The sequence below is a fragment of the Doryrhamphus excisus genome, linkage group LG2 (assembly GCF_037039965.1).
Source record: "Doryrhamphus excisus strain RoL-2023G ecotype Guam linkage group LG2, RoL_Dexc_Guam_v1.1, whole genome shotgun sequence".
Taxonomy (NCBI): Eukaryota; Metazoa; Chordata; class Actinopteri; order Syngnathiformes; family Syngnathidae; genus Doryrhamphus; species Doryrhamphus excisus.
Genome location: NC_136358.1, coordinates 29,599,649 through 29,624,845, shown reverse-complemented (window position 1 = coordinate 29,624,845; position 25,197 = coordinate 29,599,649). Strand labels below are relative to the sequence as shown.

At 43.9% G+C, this 25,197-nt stretch overlaps 1 protein-coding gene across 2 annotated transcripts in view; it reads right to left on the bottom strand.

Moving 5' to 3' along the window:
* The window catches only part of ak5 (adenylate kinase 5), a 28,200-nt gene extending 5,816 nt beyond the window's left edge, over positions 1–22,384 (bottom strand). Inside the window, exons 1-8 of one of the 2 annotated variants that reach the window (XM_058062134.2) lie at positions 22,074–22,384; positions 19,965–20,151; positions 16,801–16,971; positions 14,926–15,098; positions 11,677–11,790; positions 6,028–6,219; positions 5,545–5,635; positions 1,915–1,991 (exon numbers count right to left, since the gene is read on the bottom strand). In XM_058062134.2, coding sequence (XP_057918117.2) covers positions 1,915–1,991; positions 5,545–5,635; positions 6,028–6,219; positions 11,677–11,790; positions 14,926–15,098; positions 16,801–16,971; positions 19,965–20,151; positions 22,074–22,364 — 1,296 coding nt within the window. In that variant the 5' untranslated portion in view covers positions 22,365–22,384. The remainder of the gene's footprint in view (positions 1–1,914; positions 1,992–5,544; positions 5,636–6,027; positions 6,220–11,676; positions 11,791–14,925; positions 15,099–16,800; positions 16,972–19,964; positions 20,152–22,073) is intronic. The other variant, XM_058062133.2, reaches the window with a different exon arrangement.
* Between the last annotated feature and the right edge of the window lie 2,813 nt (positions 22,385–25,197).

The following is a 25,197-nucleotide window of genomic DNA, read 5'->3' as shown; positions in this document are numbered from 1 at the left end:
CTCGGCCCTGGAACGCTCTTCCACCTGGTTTATGCGCCATAAATGAACAGTTTTCAACAAACACACACAGAACCTACCAAAAGTCTGCAATCATTATTGAAACTAAAGTAGGCAGGTGCCTACATTTGGGCACCCCAACAGAAAAATGACATCAGTATTTAGTAGATCCTCCTTGAGCAGAAATAAACGCTTCCTAGAGCTTCCAATGAGGGTCTGGATTCTGGTTGAAGGTATTTTGGACCTTTCCTCTTTCCAAAACATCTCCAGTTGAGTCAGGTTTGATGGCTTCCCAGCATGGACAACCCGCTTTAAATCACACCGCAGATTTCCAATCATATTTAGGTCTGGGGACTGAGATGGCCATTCCACAACGTTGGACTGGTTCCTCTGCATGAACGCCTTAGTAGAATTGGAGCAGTGTTTAGGGTTTAACTTTGTCACTGATTCTTGAGCATTGTTTGCAAGAATCTTCTGATACCGACCATGCCGCCTTCAACTTGAAAAAGATTTCCAGTACCTGCACTGGCCTCACAGCCCCGCAACATGATGGAACCACCACCAAATGTTACTGTGGGTGGCAAGTGTCTGTCTGTGTGTGTTGCTGTGTTCTTCATCCGCCACGCATACCGCCCCTTGGTATGTCCAAATAATAATAATAATGTGCAGAAAAGGCCTCTTCTATGTACATGACCTTCCCATACAGCATCCCCTTGTGCAAAGTGCACTGAATAGTTGAAGGATGCACAGTGACACCATCTGCACTGAGACCATGCTGGAGGTCTTTGGAGCTGGTCTGTGGGTTGACTTTGACTGTTCTCACCATCCCTGGCCTCTGATTTTTCTTGGCCTGTCACTCCGCGCCTTAACTATTACTGTGCCTGTGGTCTTCCATTTCCTCAGAGTCGTACCTGGCAGTGGAAATCTCTGAGCTCGCTGTTGTATCATTCCCCTACACCAGGGGTCAGCAACCTGCGGCTCCAGAGCCGCATGTGGCTCTTCAGCCTCTTTATTGTGGCTCCCTTTGCGATGCTTGAATATTTTTAACACCCGAGTGGGGAAAATGCACGTCTTTTGTAATGAGTTTTAAAAAATCCAACTTTGTCTGAGACCATGAATGCATCCTGAGTGAGTTCTGACTGCTATCCAGTTCAGTACATGAAGAAAAACAAGTAATACTTACCTACAAATCTAAAAAATAAATTCGAGATAATTTAAAAACAGCGGCATGGGAACTTGTTTTTACGTTTACAGTAGTTTACACATACATTTATGTAAGTTTATCTCCAAAACTAGCAAGAGTACTCCAACTCGTCTTTTCTTATCTGAACTACTTTGATACCCCCAAATTCCCTCCAATGTTGTTTTAAACATACTATATGTTTTGCGGCTCCAGGCTATTTTTCTTCAGTGGGCATTGGGTAAAATGGCTCTTTTCATAGTAAAGGTTGCCGACCCCTGCCCTACACCATGATGTTGAACAAGCTTTCAGGTCATGTGACAGTTGTTTTGAGGCTCCCATGTTGCTACTCTTCAGAGAAGATGCAAAGAGGAGAACAACCTTAAATACCCTTTCTCATCATTGGCTGAGTTTACCAAACACATTTTGTATTCCAATAATTAGTGTTAAAGGTATTCAAATCAATAAAACAAGGGTGCCCAAATGTATGCACATGCCTACTTATGATTAGTCATTATTGAACACTTTCTGTGTTTGTCTGCTATACGATATATTTCACTGAAATTGCTGATGCCAACAACCAGCGATTTATAAAGGAAATTCTTGACAATTACCAGGGGTGCCCAAACATTTTCATACCAACGTATACGGTCTTGTCCCTGGACAAGGTGAGAGTAGGTGTGGGCTGCATGCACACTTGCTTTTATGACAAAGACACAAGACATGCAGGCCGTTACCTCATCCTCCTTCCACGCCAAGTCGGCCATCTTGCTGCTTTCAGCCAGCACACTCACGTCCTGCTCACTTGGACCACCTGCACACCAACGCATCATCAAGCCACTGCCAACAGCACTTGGATACTTTCAGAAGAGTACCGTACATTTCGATGGCTCCTTTTCCTTCAGAACTACAACTAATACTGTGCCACTTGCGAGTCAGTGAGGAAACGGTATCTCCTTCTTTGGCAGGAGCCAATAACAAGCTATTAGTGCACTCCCAACGAGCTCGTTAAACCATTGGAAATCGCAGGTCAGTATACATTCCAGTATAACCATATAACAGTCTGACTCACAGTGTTATCTTATAAATAAAACTAAACTCATCACACAACAAAATTTAAAAATGCTGTGTCATGCTACGTCATGTTACACATATCGGTATCGGTTGATTTGAGAGTGAATTGAGATTTGGACAATATCGGCATATCGGTTTTCAGCAAAAAAGCCAATATCGGACATCCCGAGTTATAATACTAGGCTTTGAAGGTAGAATAGGAGTGTCCTATATTATGTTCATTAACTCATTCATTCCCAGCCATATTTCAAAGCAAACAGAATATTGTGTTATATGGCTATACAAACATGGAAAAGAAAAATGAGACTCCTGCATCAAAAAGTAAAAATGTGTTTCTACCTTTTCCGTTCTTTAGTAATCAGCAGTAGAACATGGGTAAGTTTCAGGAAAATATCACTTCCTGAATAAAACTTTCACTGTGACATTTTTTTTTTGTTTTTTGTGACAGCTCAAACATCAAAACTGATCTAAAAGTAACATCCATTAGTGTGCAGTTGCAAAAAATGTAAAAGACGTATAAATACTGGCTTTCGGGTCTATAAAAAGTAGGAATGTCTGATGGTATCTGATTTTTTTCCTGATGAAAAACGATATGTGCTAAGTGCTGTATAAAACACATATGTTTTCATATGTGATATGAGTACATGACATATATGATACCGATATACACATCAGTATCGTTTGATATCGGTAACGGAAATTGAGAAATGAACAATATCGGCACATTGGTTGTCAGCAAAAAAAGCCAATATCGGACATCCCTAATAAAAAGATATACATTTGTCTTTGGTATTGAATGAGTTAATGATCTGTCTCGTTTAGCTCTTTGTATATCTTAAGAATGCACAGAAGAGAGAAAGATGTGTTTACACCACACCAACACAACCAGCACCTTAATAGCAGGAAACAGCAAATTGCTGAGTCTGCATTAATAGTGCAGGTGAGTTGATGGTAAGCAGTGCAACACATGAAACATGACTTTTTACACTTTAAAGTGCACACAATGCGAGATAATCCCGCTGGTGCAAAATGCAATGTTTTTTGCCCCAGTGCAAATTAGAGTGCTCGCGGTTATTTGCTCCAACACACACACGATTGAAGAGAGCCGTTAACTGGAGGGTTTATGCTAAGTGCTTGAGGACTCTTCTGTATTGATTAGAATTTTTCTGGTAGAAAAGATTCATCTTTTCAGGGCTGAGTTGCACTGTTGGACACAGAATCCATTTTCAGCAAGTCAACAATGAATGTCCATGGATGCTTTCAGGGCTTAGCAAAGGTACAAATAAGTGTCATATTGCAGGGTGGGCGTGACATGCTAGCATGGTAGCATGAACGCAGCTCATGAAGTGACAACATGCTCTTCTTCCATCTGGCTCGGACATCTTGACATTTCCCGCTGAAAGTGCCTTTCCCATCTTGTTACATGCAAGGCGGTCGCATTCCCACTCCAATGACACACTTCCTCCACGTCCCCATCTGCTAGTCCACACTTTTTGGACTCAATCTGCTCATGCAGTCGACATGCACGACATCACGCAAAATCAGAAGTCCCATAATATTCCATTTATGTTTTTGATGTATTTTACGCTCTGACGTGTTTTTAGGAAACCCTACTGTGTGTGTGCATATGTGAGTGGAGCTGTCCAAAGTATGGCCTGGGAACCATTTGTGGCCCTTGGCTTTTTCGTCAGCACGTCAGCACGGACTAAAAATATCATTTACAAAGAAAACTAACAAAAAAAGCAGTAATTTTACAAGCATATAGATAAGATATTTAGAGAAAAAAGTAATCTAACAAGAAAGTCATAATTTGAGCAGAATAAGGTAATACTATGAGTAAAAATAATGCAACTTTACTAGCATTAAAATTGAAATGCCATATGTCAACAAGAAAAAAGCAATTTTATGACTTGTAAGATTATTTGGAAAAATGATGACATAATAGAAGCATACAGTTGAACTATTTAAGAAAACTGTATTTTTTAAAAGTCATAATACTTTAAGAAAAAAATGTTATCATTTTTGGAAAACTAGGTTGAGGAAAAAGTTGTAATAGGAGAGTGGTTAGCGCGCGGGTCACACAGCGAGGACACCCGAGTTCAATTCCACCCTCGGCCATCTCCGTGTTGTGGAGTTTGCATGTTGCTGGTAAGGGAAGGATGTTCTAAGCTCTCCAGCTGCTTCTGTATGAAACTAACTGCTTATAACCAACTCTTTTCAGTGTATATTGATTGTGTAAGTATTATATAAGCTGCTGCTAATATTTGTGGAGCTGATTTTGGGCTGAAAAAAACGTTATTCACATCGCACTTAATTCTGACAAAATTTCCCCTTTCAAGCGACTTGCTGCAGAGGACAGGGCGACAATGCAGCTGTGTGTGCTTGCTCAAAGTGTGCCCCCCCCGCCATTGCTCGACAGAAATAAACGTGTAGATGCTGACAAAGATGATGCCATTCCAAAGCACACACTGTCGCCTTCACAATGGCTCGCTTCTCACAAAGCTTAGCGAGCAACGGCGGTTGCCAAGACAACTGGCCTGGTAACCACAGAGCCAACGAGTGGGAGAGTTTGGTCTCAGCTTTGCAAACTCACACCACCACACTCATGTGCAGCTACACAACCACACAAGCACCACTACACACAGGTGGAAACATTTTTGCACACATTTTGGTCATAAACATTGCCCCTCTATATGCTGTAAATACATTTGTTGAGAGATATTTTTTATCTTGTGTTTTACAAAAAATCATTCTACGGTCTAGAAAAATGTCCCATAAAGTATCAGCATAACTCTAATCTCATTCATCTAATCCAACTCATCACCAGGTGGTGATTGGTGGAGGGAGGGGCTCAGAGTAGAGCCGCTTCTCCTTCACATGCAAAGGAGCCAGTTGAGGTGGCTCGGGCATCTAGTCCGGATGCCTCCCGGACACCTCCCTGGTCGGGAAAAGGCCCCGGGCAGACCTGGGACTCGCTGGAGGGATCATGTCTCACAGCTGGCCTGGGAACGCCTTGGTGTCCTCCTGGTGGAGCTGGAGGAGGTGCGCGGGGACCGGGAAGACTGGGCTTCCCTACTGAGACCGCTGCCCCCACAAGCCGGACCCGGATAAGTGGAGGAAAATGGATGGATGGATGGTATCAGCATGCATAATATCGTCCCCGTGGTTACAGATTCATCCCAAAATGTGCAGTATCCTCCCACCCCCGGTGCAAACTACAAGCAGCATATTGACTTGCATTACTAGAGCAGTGTATTTATGTAGTGCTGTCGGTGTAGTAGTAGTAGTAGTACCTGCAGCCGTGTCTTGGGAGGGTGACAGCTTGTTGTCCAAAGTCATGCTGATGTCACAGAATACCTCCTCTTCATCACGGTCAGCATCCAGCTGGGAGGAGAAGAACATTAGCACTAACTAGCTACATTAGCTGGCCAGATGCTAACTGCTGCTTGTTTGCAACTCATTAAGACGTTTGTGTACGCCTGCATGGCACCCCAGCTTTTCCCTGGGATGACATGGCGGACTGTGTCCGATTTCCCGCGAGGCATAAGAGTGACTAATGACACTAATTTCACGTGATGTCTTTCTCATCGGCAAGAAAAAAGAAATGTAATGAAGGCGTCTGATATGACAATCAAATACAGACTGGATGAAAGCGACGATGACACCGCCCATCGTCAGGACATTTCAAATCATTTCAAAAAGAATCCCTGAGCAAAAAGCAATTAAGATGCTGACCCTCAAAAAGCTCACAACACGGCCGTATTTCTGTTAGTTACCGTGACGATGAGGCCACGCTCCTGGAAGTATTTGACCAATGGGATGGTGTTCTGCCTAAAGTTGGTGAGGCGGCGGTCGATGGCCTTGAGGTTGTCGTCGGGTCGGCCCTGCTGCTCCGCCCTCTTTTGGAGCCGCTCCTTCAAGCGGTGGTTGGTGCACGCCAGGAACAGCACCAGGTCAGGAGTGCAGATCTGGACACAGTGGAGAAGAAGGGGGGATGGAATGAAGCTTACCAGACGCCAGTACTTCAAATGCGTTTTGATGGTGTAACTTCGATGGCGGGGATGACGTGGATGAAATATGCAGCAACTTGGACTTATCTTTCCTCTCCCTGATCAAAATTCATTCTAAAAATAACACACGTGCTTGACTCCTCCCACATATTTGAATGTGTTGCACAACAAAGTGCAACCGCAAGTGTGCCCTAATTCTGCTCGTTTTTTCTCAGTGGGGGGGCATAGGAATAAATACATATGTTTTATTTATGCTTTATTTCCAGGATGTCATTTCTTCCGCTCATTGAATTTGTTCACCTTTTCTAGCTTGGGTAATGTGGTCGTCCCTCATTTATCACAGGTAAATGGTTCCCACTGCACTGCGATAAGTGAATTTAGGAGTAGGATTCAACGTTAACAAATAAAGATTTTCATAGCAAGAGCAAAGAAAACCTGTTTGACTTTCTAAATATGGTTTTGAAGCGTTTTTAGAGGCCTGTAGAAATGAAGTAATACCCCTACAGTCACCTTTACACTCCTATTGTTTTTTGTTTACATCACATTGGGCAGGCTGTGGGACCACTGCAGGGACAGAGGCAGCGGACGCTAGTTTGACTTATAACATTATTATTATGTACTTAGTTAGGGCAGCGCTTCAAAGTGGGGAAGAAGGACAAAGCAAGCAGCCAAAAACATGCTACTTCCACACGGAATGGGAGGAGAGGCTTTTTGTCACTCTTCATATCATCATCATATCAAACATGCCATGGCTGACTACATGTAGCGTGAAGGGAACATAATGCAGGGTAACTTAAATCAGGCCTCGTGAGCATAGCGTCACGTGTGAAGAATGCGTCACCTGGATTGGGTGGCCGACATGAATGTGTCCACGGGACGTAGAAGACACAAAGACGCAGCAGGGCGGAGGGCGACGCCCCCCCAAGCAGCGCTAGAGATGCTGCAAAGGGCACGCAAGCAGCGTGTCGTCATTGAACACCTTGTTGGAATCATTTGGACGCCACTGAGGTGTCACCTGAGCGCTGGAAAAGGTCCTGCGAGTCCAATAGATGCATTATTGATTCACGAGGATCCTTTCCTAACCTTTCCGTTGACACGCGGAGACAGTCCAATATTCCAACCCATGGAGTCCCTCCCGTGTCCCACTGGGAATATGCACGCTAGTGATTGGACTTTCTTCATTGATTTTCTATGTTGCACTGTCCTCGCTAGGGTCATGGGGCTGTGCTGGAGCCTATCCCAGCTGACATTAGTGGAGAGGCGGAGTACACCTTGGACGGGTAGTCAGCCAATGGCAGAGCACATACGGCATAGACAAGCATTCACACTCACATTCGTAGCGATGGACAGTTTAGAGTCTCCGGTTAAGCTAACATGCATGTTTTTGGAATGGGGGAGGAAGCCAGAATACCCAGGGAAAACCCACGCGCGCACGGGGAGAACATGCAAACTCACGATGTGAGATGTCCAAACGGATCAGCGTTCCCCGATGTGTTCCGAAATTGGAAACTTGGCTAAGAAGTCCAACATTTGACAAGCTCTTCCTGCCTGAACTTTACAGAAGCAGCCACACCTCCTAACGCCGTGTCTCCCGTGGAGACTCCAGATGCGGGGGCTACAAAGGCCGATTACGTAGGGGTCTCTGAGCAAAACGTAAACATTAACAGCTATGGCTGTAGGCAACCCCTGACATAGTCATCAACTCCTCAAAATGACACGAGCTGCACTTGATGTTGCCACGCAGCATCATTAATGTGATAATTAAGGGAGTTAAACGTACCGGTCATTTGCTCATCAGCTCATCGGCATTATGAAATGGACAGGAAAGTTAGCTGCCTAGAGGGCGCTAACTTTCAGACATGCCCCAAGCATGATATCCCACCCTCTTCCTGGTCAGAACACACTTTCTCATGCCCTCCAAATCATTATTAAAGCCATGTCATGAGTTTTCACAGTAACAATAAGTAACAATAACAAAGCGGGTATGCTGGCCACCACAGAAGAAATGATTATTTACAGCACAGGAAAAAATGCCTCTAACTTAAACATCCACCATTGCTGTTACTTGGAAATGAAATTAACCCTGCAGCAGCTGATTGGACGGTGGCGACGGAGCCACATACTCGGATAAATGTCGGACTCAACTGTCATAAAACAGGCAGCAGAAAGGACACAAAGATGTCGCCTGGCAACAGAAACCGGTTGTCTTGGTGGGAGACGGCATGGGCTCATACCGTTGCTTTCCACCATCCCAATACGCGGCAGCTCTTGGAAGACGGATTTATTGGTTTACTTCACACCTGCCTGCTCTGCTGTTTCCATGCTGAATCTGGCCTGGCACTCCAAACATCTTGTCTGAAGATGTCATTGTTGATGTTGGGCTTCCCAAAGACACGTTGTGTCTTTTTATTTCTGGAATTTTTAGACTGGTTAGCGTGCAGGGCACACAGCTAGACGGGGGTTTGAGTCCCCGCTCGGCCATCTCTGTGTGGAGTTTGCATGTTCTCCTCGTGCATGCGTGGATTTCCTCCCCCATTCCAAAAACATGCTAGGTTAATTGGCCACTCCAAATTGTCCATAGGTATGATTGTGGGTGAGAATGGTTGTTGGTCTATATGTGCTCTGGGATTGGGGTAGACCCCGCCTCTCGCCCCAAGACAGCTGGGATAGGCTCCAGCACTCCCGCGACCCTAGTGAAGATAAGCGGTAGAAAATGGATGGATGGATGTTTTTCCACCTCATTTGCCAGAATTTTGATAAAAAGCGTGAAAAACATCATTGAAGTGAATTCAATCATTAAATTCAATTGAAGAAATAACGACTGACAAAACAGGAATTGGCGCCCGTGTTTGTCTGCTATATTTACAATTGTTTTATGCATGATCAAATATAAAAACATGTTTTTGAGCGTGAGCTCACAGATCAAAGATGGGCTACATCGCTGACTTCTGGTTCTGGTTGCCATTTTGTCACTCGGCAGACTAGCTTTTTTGTTAGAAGCTAAGGACGATTTGTGATAAAAATACATGAAGAACACAGTGGGAATCACGCATTATTATTATTAATAACACCGCAAGATGCGCGCCATATTGTACACAATATGGCAATTAAATGAACTGAAAAACAAACAAACTGAGGTTCCACTGTAGAAAACACCTAAAATGCTTGCATTGCAGACAAAAGTGAAAATAAATTCAATCAAATGTGACAACAAACAAAAGTAAAAAGGAATGTTGAATGGCCAAATGTACTCAAAGTGATAAAAAACAAGACTGAATTAAAAAAAAAAATTGAAAAAACAGAGTCAGAGAATGAGTAAAAATGCTTAAAATGCCAACCTGTATGTGAATAACCAACAAAAAAAGATGTCATCTAATATAGATGGACTGCTAAGTGGCCATTACTGCTTATTCATGGTTATGAAGTAGATCAAGTAAACGTTAGCTTGAGGCGTCCAGGCTCCATCACAGATGCACGCTTAGCTTCTCATTCCATTCTAAGCCTCCGTTGTTGAACACGCGCTGATTTTTAATCCCGTCTAATCGGATCCAACATCTGATCCCCTCAGCGATGGAACCCTGAACACAAACAGCACAAGACTTTCCTTTCCTCTCTCCTCTGCAAGCTCGAAGGCACACAAGAGAATAGAAGAGAAAAATGTCTGCCTCGGTTGTTGGCGTGATGGTGCAAAACAGTCACAAGGCTCTTTAGCACAAACATTAGCATGAACATCTGTGCCTGGAGGTGAAACACCTGATGTCTTTCGTACTTGCTGGTAGAGGAAAGTTGCTGGTCTGCTTCCAACAGCAGAATCTCCATTGTTTGTCCACTTGTTAGCTTGTTGGCTGCTTCCTTCTGACGGGCTACAAAGATCGTGCAGAGCTCCACGACACAAACACACCCCGTGACTGCAAAACAATATTCCTCCTGCAATATGAAGTCAGCGACTGCTCGTCTGGGCGCCGCTAAATGTTAAGTGGCTTTAAATGCGATAAAAAGCCACGGATGGCCATGTCACACTTAACTACACAGCTGTCAACTTTCCACTTGAGCGCTCTGTTTCAAAACAACGCAACCCACACCGACGCATGGCCAAAGGACAGCATGCTGTAAACAGAGCATACGAGTACCTGTGTAGTACTTATGTACATGCATATGTACATGCATATCAAGTGACAAGGGCGAGCCGTGCTCATCCGTATTGTGCTCACCTGCTGTCTTTTGCTGGAACTTTATATCAATAAAGGAAAGTTCCCTTCCTTCCTGAGGAGCTATGCTCTATTTTCCCTCTGACAAGTTGTCATAATAAAATAAGACACGGCCAGAGGAGTGAAATACGCGGAAGCCGACCCAGAAAGTTGATCATGAAAATTGACATGAAGGTTTGAACTTTTTTGAGGAGTGTTTAAACAAGAGAACAAGCGTATAAAATGCATGTTGAGTTTTACAGCCTTAAAAATATATTACAATACTCAAGTTTGTTCGTCCATCCATTTTCTATCCCGCTTATCCTCATTCGGGTTGTGGGGGTGCTGGAGCCTATCCCAGCTGTCCTCAGACGAGAGGCGGGGTCCACCCTGGACTGGTGGCCAGCCAATCCCAGGGCACATATAGACCAACAACCATTCACACTCACATTCATACCTATGGACAATTTGGAGTGGCCAATCAAGCTAACACGTGTTTGCCACGCATGCACGTGGAGAACATGCAAACTCATACACCTGCCTACTTTTGTTGAAATAATGATTGCCTACTTTGCTTAAATCCGATAAAGTCCATTTGACGTCTCAACCTTCCCTGTGTTGGTCTGCTATAGGATGTCTTTGCCTGGAATGGATGATCTAACAACCAATCATTTACAGAGGAACATTTTGAAATATATCAGGGGTGCCCAAACTTTTTAATCCCCTGCAACTGGAGGGGAACACTAAATCTGAAGGTACAATGTACACGTACCCTAAAGAGGTGAAATTATGGATGAACTCACACAAAGACTTCAAACGTGCAACTAGTCTGCAACTATTGAAAAAATACGATACAAGTCATGTTTTGGAAGTATTGGCTTTGGCATTGTGGCTCGACCCCAGTATGCAGAGCGCAGGAGACCCGATGCAGGTAAAAAGTTTCCTTTGTAATAATTGTGGCTGATAAGCAGCAGCAGAACACCAGCAAAGACGGTTGCAGTAGCGAGGCAAGCACGGATAAACTAAGATGGCCACACCTGACCTAAATAGAAGGAGAACACAAATAGCAACAGTTGCTAGTGAAAAAGGAAAAAGCAAAGCAGGCGGACACAACCCGGGACAGACAGGAAGCGCTACCAAAATAAGAGCATAAAACAGGAACTAAGACGTGAAATGGCTAAAAACTGCTTGCAATGTTAACAAAAGTGGAAGAAGACCAGAAGCTCACCTGGTCTTCAAAGGACAAAGCCTGGCCGACGTCTCGAGGAAAGCCGTCAATGACAATGCCGTTAGCATCAGGAATTTTCATGATCTTCTGCTTGATCTCAGTGATGGTGGTCTCCTACATAACAAAGATGTTTTATTGTGGATGATGATGCTTCACAGGGTAAACAATTACAAAGCAACATGTTTGCATTCAAAATGAACAGTGGTTCACGTACTTTTACATTGGTATAAAATAAAAGATTTATGATGGCCATACTTTAAACTAGGACACATTACTTCTACTTACAGTATTTCCTGTGGAGAAAAAGTGTTGTGAGACTCTTTTTCAGATTCGGAAAGGCTTCCAGGACTTTGTAACATTTATGACGTGCATTTTTTTCCCTCTGTGTCTTTGCTGGTTGGCTGGCATGAATCACGCTCTCCTCATGCGTCATAACTCATCCCAAGTGACCAAATACAGTACGTTAAAAGTACTTGAATATTAATAAGCCCGTGCCATGGATTTGGAGCCCTGATGAATATGGCAAGATGATTTATTTATTTCTCCCACTCTTTCCAGTATCCGAATGCAGCAAGACGACATTGCTGAGCAGACTGGAGGCCAGGGAGTGCCAGCATCTCTCAGCATCACTTACTTCCTCATGACTGGAGGAGGCCAACGTGATGGGATGTGGAATGGCAAGCAAGAGGCTACGACACAAATACACGAGCATTGCATGCTTCTAAAAATAACACCGGTACAGACGCCGCATTTCCTCCCCGTGCAATCCGCCACCACCTGCAAACAGGTGAAGAAGATTCACAAATGCACAAAGAAAAGCCCTTCAGTTTCTTGTCAGCGGTCCCTGACACCCTACTCACCTGTAACTTCACAACAAGCAGTGAACAAACAAAAAATATACTATACGGTGAGAAAATATCATGGCAGGAAATGGCAATGGAACAATGGCAGAAAATGGCCATGGAACAATGGCAGAAAATGGCCATGGAACAATGGCAGAAAATGGCCATGGAACAATGGCAGAAAATGGCCATGGAACAATGGCAGAAAATGTCTGGCAATGTGAACAAAAATGTCCAAACTAGGGGTGCTCCGGTCGAATACCGGTCGATATCAGTGAAAAAGCACGGTATCGATATCGGCCGATACTTGCTTTAAAACGCCAATCAGCTCCGCCCCCGCTGCAGCTTCCAGAACAAGCATGTCTGCCGTGTGGGACTTCCTGTCGTTGTGAGAGTGATAGAAGTTTTGCACCCTGCAAAGCGTGCCTCAAAATGTCTCACCGGGGTGGCAATTGAAAAGCTGTAGATTGGCGCTGCATTTGGGGGCAAGCGTTGGCAGGGTGTGGTGCGTTTGAGGCTCGCCATGTGATCATCCGTCAGGCAGCGGCTACAACGTCTCAGCCCCAACCTGATGTACTTGATGTGTGGCCAAGGATTTCGTTCATCTGACAGTCCGGGCTTCTGGCGCTCTTCACTCCCATACGAACATCCTGTGTTCCGGCCCCGGCGCCGACTGGTGCGGAGCAGACGGGTTACATTGGTGCCGTGACCCGGATGGGTGTGAGGTTGGGGGGGTGAGTGTAACGGATGTTACAAGTGTACGTTAGTACACCTCACTCCTGCCGCCCTAAGGGCTGGGATTTTAGAATCAGAATGAGAAGAATTTTAGCGCTCTCCACTCCCATACGAATGTTGGGCGTGCAGGCCGGAGCGGAGCATGCGGGTTACGTAACGAATAAATAACACCAAGAAATACCTGGCAGCTCCTTCCCAAACATTCCTTTTCCTAATAAACCCAACTATCACTAAAATGATAGCAGTACTGATATACTGCAAATGAAGTACATTTTACCAAACAATGAAATACCTCATACCAAACTTCTGTGTAATATTTGCCGGTGCACCTGAGGAGGTTTTTCCCAGAGCAAGATAGTCTGCTCAGCCAAATCATCTCCACAGGAATTGGGATGCCTGCTGGCTACCAGTGACTTTATCATATCTAATAAGCTGCAAACCCTGACCTACTTTGCTGTTTGTTCCACTGTTTTTCCGGACCGCCATCTGGTGAGGGCCAAGGAGGGGGGAGAGAGAAAGATGGGGGGGTGTGGGGCGGATGCGGACAGCCAACCATGAGCAGTCATGGAGGACGATTCGCGAGAGCTCAAAGCTGAGAGTCACGACGTAGGCGGGTTTCAGCATGGCGTTTCAGCATGGCGCGTCAAAGGCAGAGACGAGACTGGAGCCCACCGAGGTTTTTTCTTGCCATCTCTCAGCCAAACCAGACATGAAATGGCTTCGGAGCGCATTAAAGGTCATGTCTGTGCCAAAGTCTCCGTGTGTCAAACTAATCGACAGACGTATGAAATGAGCTTTTTAAACGTACAAAACATTTGAGCGCTGGAGTTGCTAATGATGCGGCCGGATATCCAGTTGGACACGCGAGAGATACGTCGCATTGGTAGCAGCTTCCTGCTACAATCCTTAGATCGATGGACTGTCAGACTAGCAAGACTAGCAACTCGTTGCCAGCGTGACTCTGAGCGCAGCTTATATTTTACAGCGAATGAAGATGAATGGATGAAAATAGTATTTTTTTTATCATCTAACACTAAGGCAGACGTGAACAACATGAAATTCAGATCACTCAATGAATGCAGACCCACCGAATGGTCAGATCTATCACGCTTTCATAGTGGCTGTGGTCAGCCTCCAGTCCTGACTGCGTGTATTCGTACATCAACCCAACGCCCCCTACTGGATAAAGATTATGCATGTTAACATTTTTTTCTAAATTGGGGATACTAGCATTGAGTCCTACGTCTGGCTGCCCCCCCGCCAGGGTTGAACCCAGGGTTGTGTGGGAGCGCGTGGGCCCGTTCAACGTTTCTTCATGTAAATCTGTACAGGACTTTTAATCCCGTCCTGTCCTTGAGCTTTCCTTCCATGAAACACACGTCTCACACAGTTGCAAATGGTGATTAATCATGATGAATTAGGGTTAATTCCTTCATTACAATTAGTGTAATTACAGTTAGTGTGCGGCGGACGCATGGACTCCAGGACGACGTGGGCCACCTTGGGCCTTCATGGTCAACTCTGACGTTTCTCACCAAGAGCACAACCAACCTTTGGCCAGGACAAGTCGTTATCTTGCAGAGCGCGTTGCTAACGAGACAGCTTGTGACGTGCTAATGAGTGACTGGACATGCCTCATCCCTCCTCTCTCTCTTTTTCTTTCTTTCGCTACCTGCGGCGCCAGCTCGCCGTTGGTGATGATCTTGGCGATCAAGCTCCACTTCCTGTTGCTGGTGGCGTTGTGAATCATCTTCTTCCTCAGCAGCTCGCCCACCGATACATACTGAAAGCCGTAGCGCTCTGCAATCTTCAGGCACTGCGTTCCCTTGCCGCTGCCAGGACCACCTGTGCACACAGAGTGTGAAAGAGTGAGTGGGCGGACTGCAGCCTAACTATGTGCGAAGCCATTGGTTGATGAAGCAGGTACGTGTGAACCGCCCACATTCGTCTGCAAATCATGGCTTTCTCACTTGCTGTTGACGGAAAGGAAAGCGAGCGAGGAGGCAAACACGGCCCAGAATGTCGGACAGCTTGCAAATATTTTACAACCTCAAAGTCGCACAAAAACCCAGAGGTCGTCACGCGCAGGCTCCAGCAATTTAGCAGCAATGTGAAATTTCCTAAATGACAGCATGTGATGATTGAGGTCCAACAACGTACACAGTAACACACTTGGGTATGGACTCAGATACAGTAGTGTATCAATAATAATACATATACTAATACTAATACATAGCCTGGCATCAACCATCCTGTACACGTGCATGATGCCCGAGGTTCCCAAAGTGGGTTATGCGTACACTCAGGGGTACGTGAGAAAAAGGGAAAAGAATAATGGCCTACCAGTCATTTTCTAACATTCCTGTGACACAATCATAAACATGCTGTCAAATCAAATCATTTCTTCCTTTTGGGCTCCAAAAAGGAACAATCTATCTTCCTGCTGCTCTTGGCGTTCATACTCGCTTGTAATTGTGAGTGTTAATTATTTTTTCATTTTAATCCCCGTATACTAGGTCCTAAGATTTTTTGAAGCTGTGGTGGTGGGCTGCACGGCACCGTGTGTTGTGACACTGCTGTGCCGCTTGTTTTAGTATTTAAATGTACTGACGGTCATAATGTCAACATTAGGGGGGGGTTCTTATTACTGGTTTTCTCAACCAGTGCAAGTGTCTCAGGGATGCACACAAAATGATGAAAATCATCTACTTTTTACTATAAAACATACAATCCAACCGGTAAACTTTGCGACTACTGCACTAAATACTAATAACTACTACTAATATTTCACATTCACAGTTTCAAATCATTAAAATAGTTGATAGCATTCTGAAATTCACAATTCAAATCACTATGGCACTATGGCAACCGGAGTAATATGTCAGTAAAAATAGCTACGTGACATGTACAGTTATGGTAGGTGACACCCACCAACTACCTTCGTGATCGCCGTACTGTAGCATATACTGTATGTCCATCCACGCGCTCTCCATTAATTAGCTTGTTTCCATGTAAAAAAACCTCCAAGTTCTGGCCGCTTTTACTGAACTGTGGACCCTCACCACGATCCATTACACGGAAACCCTGCACTGTACTCTCATTGGCCAGCTGCCTGCCTGCCATTTGTGAGATGAATGACAGGTCCATGCAGGGAATCCAATTAGGCCAGCGTGAGCAGTCTATCGCGGTGAGCGACACTGGGGGGTTTGGGGGGGGGGGGGGTGAAGACCAATGGACAGCAAGCAGGAAAGAAAACATGCCATAAGCGGGCTTGCCTATTTTTAGCTTACACCTCATTTGGAGAATCAAAGAAATATGCAAGCAGCTTGTTGCCATGGACAACATCAGCCTCACTCCCTGGACAAATCATTAGGCACACCTGTCCAACGAGATCCAGCACAAACATTCTGCCTTACACAACAATAATGCAGTTTTGGAGGAATGAATCTGACAATATGGTTATTATTTGTGGCTGTATGGCTGTCGTATTGCAAAGCATCATAAACATGTTCATTTCTGACGTGTGTTTATTGTGGTGTTGCTTTACCGATAACAAGGATGACTTTGGGCCTTGGCCTGGATGGATCGAACACCTCGTACTCTTCGATCAGCTCGGCTGTCTCTGACAAGTCCGAGTCGCTCTCGATGGAGAACTGGCTGATGGGAGGAAGGCGCTCGTAGCGTCTGTAGGGGAAGTTGGGACTGCTGCTGGGCATCACTGTCTCCCACACACACACACACACACAGATTAGCAAGTACTTGTGGGGAAAAATGCGTTCATCATGCAGTCCGTCACGCAGCCTCTGGCGTCACTAGAACCCTTTTACACATCACAGCTAAAAATCTGACTCATTCTAAAATAGAATTGAACAGGAAAACATATATCCCAGTTTTCCTCTAAATGTAGTGCTCGCTGACACCCCCGGAATTTACGGTAATGTTATTTATGAGTCATAATATTATGAAAAGTAATAACCCTAATAATATTCTAGTAATCGAGTATTGCACTGAAAGTTGGTCGAATAATTGAGTAATCGAAAAAAAAAACATCTTTTTGCTTGTTTAAGGAGAAATAATAAATTATTAGTATTAGTATTAACATTTCACTAAGTAATGAAGGACCAATTGGTGAAGTTTTATGTCTTAAATGGACATAGTACATACTAGTGGTTATGTTTATATATGATATATACTATATGTCTTAAATGGACATAGTACATAGTACATAGTGGTGCTTATGTAAATATATACTATATATACTACATGTCTTAAATGGACATAGTACATAGTGTAAGTGGTGCTTATGTAAAAATCCATGATGACGATGGCGTTCATGGCAGGAACGTCCCAACCAAACAAGTCACTTTTCCACACAACATAGCGGCTTCAAAAACGACGAGTGGCAATGGTGAAAGCTGAGTTTTTATCCATCACTGTTGGCGCACAGCGGCGACGGCGAAGCTTAAACAAGATGAGCAATTTCAAGAAACAATACAAGCAGTTAATGGCAGTTAAGCCAGCACTTTTTTTTCTTTTTGCGTGCCAGCAAACAAATGCATGTGTGTTTTTCAAACAAAGAAAAGGGTGTTATGAGTTCTACTTTACATTGCAAATTCCACCCACATTTTGCATTTGAACAGCAAGATGTGTCTGGCCGCATCAGGAATATGTGGGCAGCCTCATTCAGCCGGCACCTCTTGCCGTAAATGATTGATGAGACAATGGACAACAATGGACGCCATAGGAAATACCTATTTTGACGCTAAAGCCCTCACAGAAAATAAAATATCCATTTACATACCCGACTTCTATAACAACCCGGCTACAGCGATATTGTTATTGTAGCAGCTAGCATGAAAAACTTTTTATCTGGCGGACCAACACAATGCCTCATGAGCCGTTCGTGTCAGCGTCATGGAAGGGTGGGTAGCTAGCTCTCCATTTGGCTACCAAGACTCAACAAGATGCTGGTTTGCCCTCAGCATTTTGACCTGAGGACTGGCGCCCACGTGCTGGAAGACACAGCCATCCCAAGGAGCTCTATGCTGCTGTGAGCATAAGCTAAATGCCTCGGAATTTTTGCAGCAGGATATTGCAACTGATAATATCTTATCATCGTGTACTTGTTCTTGCATGATCGCAGCATGTATATCAAACAATAAAACCGTTAGAGGTTTTTTTGAGTCCAGAATGGTGTGTCCCAATGAAGTGCATTGTTAGCTTGTTCATATTAACTGGTTTTCTCATGTTACAATGCACAGAAAAGTGAAATAAATATTTGTTAATGTTTCACATAAAGATGATGGATGATGTGCAAAATTGCAATTTTCCTGAAAAGAGGAGCTGCTCTTTTTCTGTGCATTATAACAAGAGAAAAATAGTTATTATGAGCTAGCTAACAGTGTACGTCATTGGGAGGTACATATTTCAACTACGAAACCCTAAAAAAAACCTCTCGACATTTTATCGTTTGATATACGTTAGGGCTGCAGCTATCAAATATTTTTATAATCGAGTATTTCACTGAAATTTTTGTTGGATAAATCAACTAATCGGAAAATAGGTAGGTACTACTATTTTTTCTGCTGGGCAAAAACTGAGCACTATAACAATATTAGCGTGCAATTTAACAAGAGTATTTCAACATAATTACTATGTGATATAAGTGTGACATAAGTGTGTTTCATAGAAGTAGAAGTATATGGTGTATGGTATGTGGTATATGGCATGTGGTATATGGTATATAGTATATATATCAGGGTGAGGAAGATTTCCTGTCCATTTCCCCCTGTTGACAAGGTCCCAGCATCCACACGCCAAGGGTAATTCTGCTTGTGCATTGTAGCAGCGTCAGGGCTTTGCAGCATCACGCTGACTCGCCTGCTGACTGCTGGAAAATGCTAAGTCATGCTTCATAGTTGTGACTGGGCATCCGGTCACAATGCTCTCATGTCAAAATGGAAAAGCGAAATGGGCTAGCAGCATACACGCTTCCTACATGCATACTGTTTGCTATGATATGTTGTGATACGCTGTAGCTTAAAGCCTCCAATGAACACCTCCATTCAATTCACCACACAGTCTACCAATAGGCCCTGGGTGCATGGTGTACAAAAGCTATTGCTATTACTTTTACTATTATTAATCCAAAATAATAATCCAAAATACTGAAATGTTTGATAGCTGCAGCACTAATTCATTTACATTTCCTACGGGAGGAATTTGCCTTGGGTTTTTTTTTTGCATGTACTTTAAGCCGCACAATAAAAACATGTTAGCTTGATTGTCCACAGGTATGAATGTGGGTGGGAATGGTTGTTTGTCTATATGTGCCCTGGGATTGGCTGGCCACCAGTCCAGGGTGGACCCCGCCTCTCACCCTAAGTCAGCTGGGATAGGCTCCAGCACCCCCACCCTAGTGGGGATAAGTGGTATAGAAAATGGAGGGTGGATGCAAGCACTTTACAATGTTGCTGCTCAGCTGCGGGTGCGAAAGTCACATGCGTTAGATTTGTTGTGTTGTTTTTACAATCATCATCATCATTATCATCATCATCATGCTGATTTAGCTGGATTCCAACATTGGTTGTGCTGTGCAACATACTTGTTTGTATATCACATGTTTTGCTTCCAAAGACTTTCCAGCGATACAACAATGATGGCGGCGTTGACACGCCAGGCCTCAAAGCATTTCTTGGGCTGCTTTCTCACCATTCCTGAAGAGCGAGCGGCGTGACTGGCCCCCATTGATGGGTGGCAATGTCTTCTTCTCCTGGCCCACAAAGGTATCCCACCTCACCTTGTCCGGCCCCCCGAGCTCTCGCACTTTCTTCAGGCAGCCCTCCAAGTAGTCGATGGGGTCATCGGGCCGGTGGTACATCAACCCTGTGAGCAGGCTCTGCAGGGCGAGATGGAGGTGAAACAAGACCCAAGTGCTCCTGCTTCCTCCAATAAATAAAAGACATTAACGCTCCTTTTTAGTGACATCCTTATAAGCACACTTCAATAAGACGTGTCAGTAAGCGGTGAAATTACACAGCTATTATGATAATGGCATGTCGCTTCATTGCTCGTGGTGCTTTCAAGTGTAAGCCGTGATTGCCATTGACATTTATTACATCATCTTCTCTCTGAACTGCTCCATAATGAAGTCACCGAGTTGTTATTTTTGGCAAGATCTGGGCTGTCATTTCCTTCGATGGAACAATGCGGTGTCAGGGTGCGGGGTGTCAAACATCCCGTGACTACGTAGAGATGTTGTGGAGGCCATCATGGCTGAAGGCCCATCCGTGTGGGAATGACTGTTGTTCTACAGGACGTGAATTTGAAGCACCTGGGGCCAACAGTTCAGAAGAATGGAGATGGTGAAAAGGAGGTGAAGATGCGTGTGCAGGCAGGATGGAACGGGTGGAGAAAAGTGTCAGGCGTGATGTGATAGAAGAGTTCCAGCTAAAAGGAAAGGTATACAAAAGTGGGGTGAGACCAGCCATGTTGTTTGGTCTAGAGACAGGAAGCACAACTGGAGGTAGCAGAGATGAGGATGGGAGTGACCAGGATGGATAGGATCAGGAAGGAGTACATCAGAGGGACATTACATGTTAGAGGCCTTGGAGATAAAGGCCGGGCTGAGATGGTTGGGACAAGTCCAGAGGAGAGATGGTGACTATGTTGGTAGAAGGATGCTGCCAGGTAGGAGGCGCAGAGGAAGACCAAAGAGGAGGTTTATGGATGTAGCGAAGGAGGACATGAGGGTAGTTGGTGTGAGAGACACAGATGCATTAGACAGGCTTGGATGGAGGAGATTGGTTTGCTGTGGGACCCCTGGAGGGAAAAGCCCAAAGCGGAGGAGGAAGAGGAGGAAGAGGAAGAAGAAGAAGAAGAAGAAGACTTGCCAGGCACATGTGCTCACCCAGTTCAGTTGCAAATGTGAAAATAGTAAATAGTCCATAGTGTTCTATTTGTTCTTGTAAAACAACCATTTAGTGTTGTTGTGTTGTTGGTGTTGGGGCATGACCAGACATTTGGACTAAATAAAAAGTTATGCTTGAAATGTATCTTTTCCTTTTTTGTGGAGAACGGTGCAAAATGTAGGAGACACCTTGTGGTTATGTCATTGCAGGCGGCTGTGCTCCTGCGTCCTCCCTGATTACTGTTGCAATGACACATCATCAGTCGGGTAAAACTGACCTGTCTCATGAGGGGGTGTCCAAAGTGTGGCACAGGAGCCGGACTCCAAACTTACAAAAAAGTTTTATTAGCTGGTGTATGTGTGTACCATGTATATATTTTTCCATAAATGAATGTTAGAAATCTGGACTGGTGTATGGTTTGGTCTCGTGCCACCCCGACCGGTAAGGGATGTTTACAATCAGTTCCAGACTGTGGATGCCCTCCGTGAAGCCATCTTTACGGGAGTCCCATTCCCATAGCCTCCTGGAATCAGCGGCACCAAGCACGCCCCCAGCCAGGGTGGCAGGTACTCAACATCTGACTTCTGTTTTGGGGGGTGGGGCTATCACAAACATTCCCATTTCTTCTTTTGGCATTTTGAAGCTCTCCATAAAATATCCTAAGACCTAACCGTGTCAAATGCACATTCTTGCAATGTTTCAACTGCTCTTAATGTTGAGGACTGTATTCTTCTGATGATGGAGATGGTGGTGCGGTAAAGGTTTGATGGCATTTTATGAAATGAAGTTTAATCATGAGGAACATGAGGAACACCGTCAACCTTACGTCATATGATTGTCAGTCAAATTGTAGATGCGGGGTATAAATAAAGTCCAATGCCGTATTTGAATGCTGTAGCGTGCCCCTCACCTCAAATAGTTGAGGAATCTCCCGTCGTGCCAGGTACTCCTTGGCGTCGTTGGTGTTCATCTCCGCCCTGATGTGCAACTTGTTTCCCTCCAAAAGCCTCGCGCTTTTTGCTTCCTTCTTATGTTTTGGCTCGACGACTCTCCAAGTCAGACCACCAGCTCGGCTCGGCTCGGCTCGGCTCGGCTCAGAGCATCCTGGACACTTTACTCCCGGATTCCTGCAGGCTAAAAAGACACCTTCTTCTTCCTCCCTCTTCTTCCTCCCAGTGATGCAAATCACATCCTCTCTCATCGCTCTTCCCGCCCCCTGACGCCGGCCAACAGTCCAAATGGGCTTTTACATTTATTATTAACAAGGAACACGGGGGCAACACGGGGCGAATAATAGAGGAATGGGGGGGGGGGTTATGGCCGTTAATGACAAGTAAATTAGGATTAGGATTTAATAATTTTGTCACGTTGCAAGAGTTAGCCCCCGTGACAGTTCATTTAGTTTTCTGTTTATGCTCTTATTTTTGCTTTCACTTCCTGTCTTGCCTTGTTTCCGTTTTCCTGCTTTTCCTATCTCACGCACCTGTTCCTAATTTCTCCCCGTCTATTTAGTTCAGGTGTGTTGTGTACTCTTTCGGTTGTTGGATCGTTGTCATAAAAACTGTTTACATTATTAGAGGAGGGGAAATAAGGCACCTCAAGGCAACTCCAAGTCACCTTTACACTCCTATTTGTTTACACCACCTTAAGTCACCTTTACACTCCTATTTGTTTACACCACCATAAGTCACCTTTACACTCCTATTTGTTTACACCACCATAAGTCACCTTTACACTCCTATTTGTTTACACCACCATAAGTCACCTTTACACTCCTATTTGTTTACACCACCTTAAGTCACCTTTACACTCCTATTTGTTTACACCACCTTAAGTCACCTTTACACTCCTATTTGTTTACACCACCATAAGTCACCTTTACACTCCTATTTGTTTACGCCACCATAAGTCACCTTTACACTCCTATTTGTTTACACCACCTTAAGTCACCTTTATACTCCTATTTGTTTACACCACCATAAGTCACCTTTACACTCCTATTTGTTTACACCACCTTAAGTCACCTTTACACTCCTATTTGTTTACACCACCATAAGTCACCTTTACACTCCTATTTGTTTACACCACCTTAAGTCACCTTTACACTCCTATTTGTTTACACCACCTTAAGTCAACTCCTATTTGTTTACACCACCATAAGTCACCTTTACACTCCTATTTGTTTACACCACCTTACCTACGGCCTAGCTTGCTAAAGGGGGCTAACTTACCCCCCGACACCAAACTTACCCAGGGGTGCAGCTGAAAAATCAGACATGATTTTTCATACAACCTCATAAAATATATTTAATAGGGATGACCTACTGATAATTATTAGCCCCAAATAAGCCTAAAAATGTGATATCGGTTGATATCGGCATCTGATGTTTGCCCGATCATGAAAACCGATATTAGAAAAATGTAGCATACAACACGTATGTGTTCATTCCACCACAGCAGATATGTCATGTTACACATGTCGAGAGTTGGACAATATCGGCATATCGGGTTTCACCAAACAAAGCCAATATCGGACATCCCTAATCTTTAATATACATTGAAGATGCCTCATGTGTGGTTTATGTTTTTTAGTGGCTACACGACTCCCATCAGATATCTGAGGGAGTTTTGCTAACCACTGGGCTACGGGATCTCCGCATGTCCACTGTTGTAAACATAGCCAGCTATTTTTTGGCGTTATAGTAGGCCACAGTCGACCATGACACTGGTCTCATGAATTCTGGAGGAAAAAAACAGATGAGGGATGACTGATATTGAAAGTAAAATAAATGCAGCACAATGAGTTATTGATGACTGTGCCCTGGAGGCATATTGTCTACAACAGCTACTATAGTAGTATATTATAGTACACATGGATTATTACATACTGACTGTCTTAATTCATTTTTAGACACACAGACAAAAATGTACACACAAGTCATCAGAAATGATATATTTTCAAAACTCCTTTTTTTTTTACTTGTAACACCTTGAGCAACTGTTTTCGTTTCTTTTTTACAATAAATAAACTTTTTCCATCACATATTTAGCTTTTTAGCACAAAGTGGCTACAAAAGGCGAGGTACCATCGTCGTCCTGCAGCACAAGGCGCCCCGTCAGCGCCATCTGGTGGAGCTGCAGCAACCTTCTTCTTGCATCCCCCTAAAAATATCATTTATTCACCAAGAAACTAAAAAAAACAAAAGACCAGCATAAGAAATAAAAAACGAACAAAAGTTGTATTTTAATGAAAAAAGTCAATTCAATGAGAATAACATTGCAATGTTAGAAAATGTATGGCATTTTAGTAGCATAAATTTAAAATATTACATAAACATATCATTTTTAAAGCAGACCTGTGATGCTTTTTCCACTGTTCTGACCTATAAATGTAGTTAGAATGTTGTATTCTGGTGTTAAACCCTGACAAAGTTTCAGATCATGAGGTTTGCACATTTGGAAGTGAGCTGTGAAAGAAGTTTGGGATGGCTCAAGACGCTCGGTTCCAGAAGGCCCCTTTGTTGTTCCTTATATATATAGTTATATATATATATATATTATATATATATATATATTCTTATGTACTTCCTCATTATATACATCCCAACTGTCTTGGTCCACCCTGGACTGGTGGCCAGCCAATCCCAGGGCACATATAGACAAACAACCATTCCCACCCACATTCATACCTATGGACAATTTGGAGTGGCCAATGAAGCTAACATGTTTTTGGAATGGTGGAGGAAACCGGAGTAGCCGGAGAAGAGTTAATGCTCCTTGAACTCTGATCAGCCAATTATATGAAAAACAAATAAATAAATATTTTAATGTGGCTGTCTCTGGTGGAATAAAACAGTACCGGCATGGAGAAGGTTTAGTTTGAAGTGATGCATGTAAAATGCTAAAATGTACGCTGTTTCGTCTGGAGGTCATTTCAGAAATTGATGAGATGACGTTAACGTATTAGGTCAATTATTGAATTAACGAAACAGAATCACGTATTTCATGTAACTCAAAACGTATTGTTTTAGTGT